The 9577-nt window shown below is 34.1% G+C and overlaps 1 protein-coding gene across 1 annotated transcript; it reads left to right on the top strand.

Annotated features, from left to right (window-relative positions):
* The first annotated feature begins 390 nt into the window (after nt 1-390).
* pck (Claudin superfamily protein pickel) lies at nt 391-9068 on the top strand. Its single transcript, XM_019054938.2, has 5 exons — nt 391-627; nt 1404-1470; nt 2139-2314; nt 3681-3842; nt 4744-9068. The coding sequence occupies exons 1-5, from the start codon at nt 588-590 to the stop codon at nt 4983-4985; spliced, it is 687 nt and encodes a 228-aa protein (XP_018910483.1). The 5' UTR covers nt 391-587; the 3' UTR covers nt 4986-9068.
* Nucleotides 9069-9577: the final 509 nt, after the last annotated feature.

Below are 9577 nucleotides of genomic sequence, written 5' to 3' on the forward strand. Positions count from 1 at the left end.
TCTGAACCAGACGCTTTGATTGGTCTAGAGCGGTTCATTCCATTTATTCCGAGTTGAACCAAAATAAGCGGGAATTTCAAATAATTCCGGATATCCTGTCTAAAAATCGTTTCCGTTTCCGGTAAACAGTGTTGTCAGTTTTATTTATCAAATGCTCGTAAAACTGACAGCACTGTTTACCGGAAACGGAAACGATTTGGTAGACAGGATATCCGGAATTATTTGAAATTCCCGCTTGTTTTGGTTCAACTCGGAACAATTGGAATGAACCGCTCTGGACCAATCAAAGCGTCTGGTTCAGAATTTGCGGTTAAGATTCCTTTTGTTCGAATAGAGGAATAATTGGAAAAATAGGTTGGAAAATTCCAATTTGATGAATGTTGATGAATCGCAGGTAGGCGTGCCGCTGATTGTTTTGTTTTGATCGCCATATTATTATCATTGTTCTGTCCAGTGTTCGAGAACTGAAATTTAATTTTATTAAAGTCTCCCAATCGTCAATCGTTTTGGTTTCCTATTAGTACAGACAAATCAGTCCAACTGGATAGAGCTTTTTTATTACTTAATCCACCACCCTCCAGTTCATCATGACGACTGACACCAAAAATGACTACCCCAAAGCATCCCGTAAGTACTTCCATCAATTAGATATTAATTTACCAATCACCATCAATTTGTGATTCTTTCCAGTTATCATTTATATTCATTTTGCGATATTTTTTGACGATGAGCCTTAGCCAGACTGTAAACACTATCATTTAAATGTTAAGTAACGCCAGAAGCGAGGTAAAATTGCGAAACATAGCAGTTTCCCCTCACAGGATGTCAAGCGGCCCGGGAAAGTTTGAGGGAGAACATGGATGCCAATTCCCATGTAAGATTTTTAACATAATTTCATGGAGCTTCCATACCAAGCCCTGCAGAGTTCCGTTTGGTCTGCAGTGAATTTTTCCCTCGGAAATTCTAGCATCTACAAACACTGGTACGATGTTTTGAGCTATGTTTCTTTTTGTGTCTCTTTTCCCCTTCAAAAACAAGGTTTGGGAGGAAAATTTAGTTGCTAAAGCATCCTATTGCACCTGGGTAGAGTCCATGGTATGAAAGTTTATGCGATTTTGCATTGTGAAATAAGATCGTCTGAAGTCTATTTTGTATGGGAACTGCAGCAAGAAACATGATGGCAGATTTAACTACGTCTAAAACTAACTCGAACTAACCGCGTAATCTCAGTCTGCGTGGACTCTGCTATGTGCTGTGTTTTCCATGAAAACCAGAATGAGCTCATGTGAGGAATCAATTGTTAATTGAAGGTCAATGCTTTAAGTTTAGCATGAACTTAAGCGCCTTACATATTACTTCGAAAATCCGTATCATTCTCCTAACAAGATTCCTTTATTTTTCAGAATCCCTAGAGATTGGTGGGATGCTGAATTACATCGCAGGACTGATCCTTCTGATAGCCTTTTGCAGGTTGGTGACTATATAATCCTTCAGCTTTAATGCTTAAAACTTCCACATTGAAGTTAAAGTTTTTTTTTCTCTCAATAGTAATACTGAAGCTCTGCACGCTGTCCCCTCTATGAGTAATACAAACAAGCCATCAATAATTTGCCAGGAAATTTATCATAAGGCACCGGAATAAACATCTGCTTATCAACCGCTGGAGGTGAATTTACTAATCCTCAATTTTGACAATAATCTGAGGAAAATTGTGCAAATTGTCATGGGTGGATATTGCTCCATGTTCTGAAAGGATTGGAGTCATCGGCTCCCCAAAATTTTAACTCTGTATTTTTAACATTTAGCACTCCTGTTCAAAAAAGAACTTAATTATTCAGAAAAATTAAATAACTACTGTAACATTAAGTTTTTTAATCATGACTCTTATTTCAATCAAGTATTCAATGTAAGTTGATCAATAGTCTGTTTCTCTTGCATTGCTTTGCTAATACCTACTACGGATATTGAAAGAGGCACCTACCAGCTGAGGAATAGATTTTAGTACAAAATTACAGCTGCTTGTCTTTCATCATTACGACTCCATTCTGTATGTGCACCCACCCTCCTCTCTCTCTTTCTCGCTCTGGCAATTTTTCAATTCTATTTTACATCATTTTTTTCTTTTTTGATTTTTGCAGCCCATACTGGATCTCCTCCTATGATGAGTCCTCAAGCCCGTTCAAGACAATGGGCATATGGGAATACTGTTTTGAGCACTATCGCCACCCAAATTTGCAGTTCGACATCCTGTTTGATGGTTGCTATGCAATTTACAGCAACGATGTCTATTTCATTCGTGAATGGTTATTACCAGGTAGGTTTTCAAAGCAGGCCATACTAGTATGAGTACTGCCACTTTAATTTTGAAGTTTTCAGACAGCAAATTTTTCTGATCACCAATTTTTAAAAGATTTGATAATCTGCAATTGTTCATCCGCATACATCTTGTAAGCCAAAAAGTAGAATCCCTGAAAATCATCAGTTAATTTTTTCTGGTATGGAATGCATACTGTACTGTACCATCTTTTAGACTAGTTCCACTGAAAACCAGTATTCAAGAGCCTGTTGCTGGAGTGTAGGAAACTTCTGTTATAAATGTATGCCAACCTAAGCTAGGAAACTATTAAGTGGCTATATTTTTGTACACTGAATCAAAATTGTTGACAAAACTTAGGTGTAAATTGTATGCTCATTTTTTGGACCAGCTCTGCCTTGTAGACAAACAGACTCTCCATAAGGATACGTTAAACATAGATCAAGGAATCACTAAAATATTTTTGCCCTTGATATTAGTCCGTATCTAGCGAGCAACCAAGGACCCTATCCAGAGTTTTCTGCTCATAGAAAGAGACTTTGTCGTTGTTCATTCAAATATTCCACCTGAAATTTTTAGGTGTAACTGAATCCATGCCCAAATCAATCACACACAGAAATTATCAGCAGATACATACACTGGTCAAAACAAAATGCAGTCATGGCTATCTAGTAGTGATGTTTTGTTTTGTTTGGAGAAAGTATGAAAGATGAAAATGAATGCAAAACCTGAATAAAAAATCCTAGATAGATACCTTTATGGACCTCAAATTAGTAGTATGTGTTCCCAAAATTGTCGTCAATTTTGGAGTTTGGAAGATTTCATTTGCCTTTTTCTTCTTTAACATTTTCTTTGTGTGTTTATGTTAGTATTTTTTTGAGTCTTTTATAAACCATCAGACTTGTCATTCATTAACATATCAGAAGAGTAGCATAATTTACCATGAAGCACAGCCATGGTGGTCAAACATACCTCAATAATACTCACTTCAAGTGGTCCCATTTTTACATTTTTTCAAAGTAAGTTTCTCTTCCAAAATATTTTGGTTGCCCTTAAAGTATCAACTTCAGTGGAGTGTTGTGAACATCCGTTTATTTTCTCTTTCTCTCTCTAGATAAACTCCATTGATTATTCTACCAATAATTTTTACTTTGCAATTACTACTTAATCCTGCTGTACATGTAACTAGGAACAACTAGGAACTTCAGTTCTAATAAACCAACTGTGAATGGATGAATGTTGTGAAGTAGTTTATGAGGAATATCCTTTCTTGAGAATATTTTTCCAAAGGACTCTATTGAAAATGTTGGAATCTACATTTAACTTTGTGTCCATAATTATTCATAACATCTTTCTATAATTTCAGGATGGCTATTATTCATTCAGATGTGTGTCCTCTTTGCCATAATTTTATCTTTTGGAGCTCAGTTTGTTATTGCTGGTATTGTCATTCGTTATCCGAGAGACTTTGTTCTAACCTATGAGTACCTTTTGTCTGGAGGATGCTTCATCGCAACAGCTGTAGCAAGTAAGTTTTAATATATGTACTCCATGTATTTTTCTAAAAAATTGTTTGGTCTACTTAATCTTGATGTGTAATATTCCACTTTAATCAGGCATACATTTCACGCAAAGAAGTCAAGGGGGAAACCTGGTAGATAACGTGCTCTCTTGAAAGATCCCTCAGTAAAAAGGTAGGATAAGAAAAGGGTAAATTTTAATTACATATCATGCTCAACTATACAGTGAAGGATCAAAAAACATCCATTTTTAGGGTGATTCCTTGAAGAAAGGCTGCAAAATTTGAAAGGTTTTGTCACAATTCATGAAGAGATTTGCCAATAAGCATTGGAATGCGTAATCTGATCAACGCTATCTGCAGTATATTCTGAATGTAAGTGATGAGTCCAAATTGGGGGGGGGGGGGAGCTTGTAAAATTTTTGAAAAAGGAACGGATAATGCGAAAGTTGCACAATGAACCGGATTTGAATTTTTTTTCTCTCTCTCTTACTTTTTTTACAAAATGTTGTAAAATTATCGGCACGATCAATCAACAATTAATTAATATTTCAACTTCAAGGAGATGGGAAATCCTAGCTTTTAAGTTTTCGATCCTTCTCGATCACAATATTTAATTCGTATAGGATTAAACCTATTTTTTATCTTATTTTATGAAACTATTTACTAGCTAAGCAAAATGCTTTTGTTATATTTTGATCATTACTTAATCACCAAAATATCTCAGCAGTATAAACATTCACCTTTGAAGGAAAAAGAGAAAAATTAACCGAGAATGAGAAGTACCTACCACATAGTGCAACTTTTTTTCTGTATACTGTGAATTTTCTCACAATCAAGAAGCTTAAGGTAAGGTGTATTGAATTAATTTGTCCAATTGTAATCAAAAATACTTTCCTCTCTTTTTCAGCATTCTTGTTATTCCTTGCTGTTGCTCTCTTCCCGCTGAACTGCTGGCGCCAGGATTGGATTCAATTTCCTAAATTCAACCACCTCTCTGGTTCCTACTACCTCTGTATCGTTGCATTTCTATTGCACGCTGCTGCAGCATGGTACATCTACAAAGATGCCCGACGGGGTTACCGTTTCAGGCAGGAAAAACCCGGACTCATCATGCAGATGTACCCTCAAGAACATAACGGCTATGCATAAGGAGTTTGCTAAGTGAATTATTCTAGTGCACTTCTGGAGCAGTTTTCAATGGATTGGCCGATTGTTTTTGTATTTGTTGATTCAAACAAAAAACAAGAAACTTCCTGTAAATTCACTCAGTTGAAGGGGACAAAATGTAAACTTGGACCAGTAAAAGAAGTATCAGTTACCAAATTAAAACATTAGATCTGTATCTTCTATTTTCAATTTTGAAGGTTACCATCCAGGTACTGCGTTTAGCAATCTAGGGAGTGCATCGGAGAATGAAGCTGTAAGTCTACCTAAACCTTTTAGAACAACTGTGCCTGTGTTTAACCTCTGGTCTCAGACAGTGTTTTTCAAAAAATTATGTTAAGCCTCTAAGTAAATAAGAAAATCAAGCTTTCAAGTCTACTGGTCATAACTTGCACTAACACTTTGCCTAATTTTGTGTTGAAACTTTTTTTATGTATCGGTCAATTCATTAAAAGTTCTAGAAGATGCTGAAATAGTCCTTTTCATCTCTTGTTATTCTTAGATACATATTTAGGTAATCCTTACACTGATTTGAATTTGTTTCAAATATTTTCCAAGATCTATTTCTCTCAGTGTTGGTTTTTTTCTTAATCCATTTTTAAGCATTTTTATATTTTTTTACAAATTTGTTTGTTTACCGTGATTTTATCTCTTGACCATTTCCTGTCCTAGTGTCTACAATGCTATAACTGTCAAATGCAAAACCACTAAATGCTTTTCTTTCCATTGAAGGTAGTTTTATTGTGTATGCGGAGTGGTATGTATTATGAGATGTAATTTTTTCAACATTCAAACTCTTTGAAAGAGGAAGTATAAAATTTCAAATATTGTAAACCAGCCTGCAAAAATGAACACGGATGTTTAATTGTTTCTAGTGAAATGTCTCTCATTCTGGTATAAAGTTTTCTCTTCTACTGTTGCCTTTTAATTTTGGGAACATCCTGTTTTGTAACAAAAAATGTGAACTTGCTAAATATTTATTCTAGATCATGAAGTGGTTAGTATTTTCACCTCAACTTATTTTATTCAAGGAAGGGAATAACTTTACTTTCTCTGTGCAAAAAGTATGTGGCACCTAAGCAGAATGTTCTCTTATTCATTTTTCCTATCATCTTCAATGTCCTTAGTACACTTTATACAAGAATGTACTGTGCTGATTTTACATCGACTGAGTTTTTGTTACTTTTCATTAGATTGGCTTAATTATGCATTGTAGACTCCTTGGTTCTCGTAATCTCACTTCTTTCTTTGCTCGTGTACCAATATTACGTAGTTGTTTATGTGTAAATATTCCAATGCTATATTTTATAATAGTTATTAACTATACGTTCCATATTTTACTTAATAGTAATGCCTGGAATTTGGATTTCCAAGTTTCAGAAACTGCCTTAATTTTAGACTGATTTATGTCTAGCACTCATCAACAAAATTCAAATCTCTTTGAATAATTTTACATCAATTTTTAGTTTATAATTAATTAAATATTTTTAGAGCTTTTTCACAACACAGCGCCTTAATTAAGAAATCTCCTCTTTTAAATAAGAATGGTATGGTTACTGTTTTCCTTTTTTAGATAAACTCAGTTTCATCATGATTCAATCAAAACTTTTTTTTCGAATGAAGCTTAAAGAATCATTTGCCCCTCTTCTAGTGCATACCTTTTTTTTTTTTTTTTTTTTTTTTTTTTTTTTAAATAAATCTGCTGATTTTGATAGATCTTTTTGTGTGTGATACTCATAGGTAATTTAATATATGTATGGTAAAGTTGGATTCTCATAACTTTTTGTAATTAACGATGTTTTTTTAAGAACTGCTATATTATTTCCTTCAAAGACAATGATAAAACAAAACAGCCTGTCAGTCTCCTGTCCCTGGCTGTAAAAAGAAATACGGACATGAAGTCAATTTTAGAACAATTCTTCAATGACATGTGCTTAAAATTCATAGCTAATTCCTGTTTGTCCATACATGAACTTGCAGTAACAATGTCATGCAAATTCATTAAATATTTCTATGTTCTCCTATCAGCCACACCTCTAAGTGATTTTATTGTTTGACAGTATTGAATATACTTAAGCACTTTGGGATTTTTTATGAATAATCTCATGCATCTAAAGGGAGGGCAGTATTTTTTGGTAAACTGAAAGTCCAGAGTTACATTATTTATTGGCTATTGTGCTGCATTTGAAAGGATAAAAGTCAGAACATATGTCACTCAAATTGGTTTATTTTTCAGATGATTCTTGTCAAATAAATAATACAAAGCCGTATCTCACAAAAAACCTAAGAGGCTCTTTTATTGTTCAATTATTGTTTTCTTTAACATTTTTGTGATGCAAGGGGAGGGGGACTTAAATAAGCTAGGTTATTTTTTGCAGGGGAAATCTGATTTATTTGTCATGAATTTATCTGCCTTATCTCATTAAGCCTTACAAATTTTCCATTACCTGTTATTTTTCTTTCTTTCTCAAATAAATTTAAATATTTTTATATCTGTGCTCAGAACTTTTTCTGAACACACATTAGCACTCTCATCCGTCCAGTGTAAGAAGGATCAGTACTCTCAAAGCTGAAAGTGCAAATAATGCACTTTAAAACTGCTCTCATAATAATGAAAATGAAAACTAAGCACTCAAAGGAAGGATGGTGCTGTTTTACCCCTTATTTGTAGCAAGAACGATGTAATTTCCATGTCAGTATTACGGATTTGTCTTTATAAAAGATTGTTTCATTCAAAGTAAACTAGCAGTCATTTTTTTATGATCCAAGAATAAATGAAGGTATCCCTTGGGAAACTCATATTGGAAAATAAGTACATGTATGATCAGATTATCTTTTAAAAGTGTATTTTGGTGGACAGAAAAAGGGGAAAAAATAAAAAAATTTCATAGTCTGAAATAGAGTAATGACGTTCTCCAGTAGTGCTATTCAGAAGAAAAAATATTTCAACATAAATCGTATCGGTTATTGTGTGCACAGTGTGCATTTCATTTTGCAATGTGATGTTTCCGTCTCACGCTGTAGTTTTAAGTGGATCAGTAAATGTCTTTTATTATGTTAACAGGATGAGGAGTAATTATTTTTCTAAAATTTTTAAATTCATCTCATTTCTTAAGTAATATAAAATAAATCCTTGAATAGCTAAAAAAGAAGATCAATGGTATGTGCTGAAATCTTTATACTCACTTATTTTTTACCTGACTGCCCCTCGAACTCATGTGTACTGGATTTGTAAGGAGTTTCTTATGGAAGACCAAGCTGCTGCTTGCTTACCTGTTATTGTCCCGTTCAAAGAATGAAGAGAACTTAGGTAAAGGGGGAGTGAGATACAATATTTCAAAGCACGTTACTGTTAGATCAGCGTATTTTGCATTTTATCAACTAATTGTTCTGGGAACCAATCAATGTGTAATATGTTGTTTAGAATTGTCGAAATTTTATGTTTGTTTCAAAATTGAAAAGATTAAAAATAGATTAGTACTAAAGAAAGGCAACAACAACAGTACAAGATTTGTTTTTCACACCGTATTTTTATTCAGAAGCATGTGTGCAAATACACTATCCGAGAAATTTTGATTATAATGACCATTTTAACGTATAAAACTGAGGCTGTTTCAATTTGAGTAAGCCCTGAATATTTTGTAATGTATTCATAACTCAATTTTCTTTAGAAACTGAAGTGCCTCATCTACATCAAATGTAATCCAAGTGAGTGAATTTTAATCATGCCTTCCTATGGTGAAATTGTTTCATCAATTTGTACCTCACCTTTAGACTAAAGAAGAAAAAACAAAGAAGCATCTGAGGCAAGCCGCCTCTCAGCAAATACAAATTTTGATGGACTGATTCCATCAAGCAAGAAGACCAATTTTGTAAAAATTTATTTTCATCTTTTGACGCATGCTTCCTAGTAACCATGTTAGCTTGGTATGGTATCATAATCGATTCACCTATTTTATTGTGCTATCACTCTGTAATTTTCGTTCAGTGGGAAAAAGTTGTACTTTTCATTGTCTATTTCTTTGGTATAGTATTTGTTTTGCTTTTATAAAATTTTTAATTTCAATATTTTTAATTGTTTTTTATCCCCCTTATATTGAGATTCCTAACCTTTTTATAAGTAAAGCAAAAAATTCGTACAACCGTCATCCATCCAATGTTTTGGACAGTCTTCCATCAATCACGGTTTCAAGAAAAATGGTAGAGTTATATGCTTTCAATGTAGGGGTCTCTCAGAAGGCCCGCCACAAAGGGGGGGAAACACTGGGTCCCTGGCACCGGGGCCCGTGTTACCCGTGAAAAACCACTACAAATTCACATGCAACCCTTGTTTCGTAAGAAAAAGTGAAAAATTTACCCTAAAAATTTCGCAAAAAGTGAATAGATTTTCAGAAACACGCTGGGGCACTGTAGAATTCCTCTTAAATTTTCAAAGAAGTATACTGTCTGGAAAATTTCTATCTATTTTCAAGATTTTCAGTACAGAGGGATATTTTTAGTAACTGCGTTTCATTTTCTTCCGTCGTCAGATGCTAAGAGTCTCCAGTCTGGGCATCCTCGACTTCAATGGCACATGG

The sequence above is a fragment of the Bemisia tabaci genome, chromosome 3, assembly GCF_918797505.1.
Source record: "Bemisia tabaci chromosome 3, PGI_BMITA_v3".
NCBI lineage: Eukaryota > Metazoa > Arthropoda > Insecta > Hemiptera > Aleyrodidae > Bemisia > Bemisia tabaci.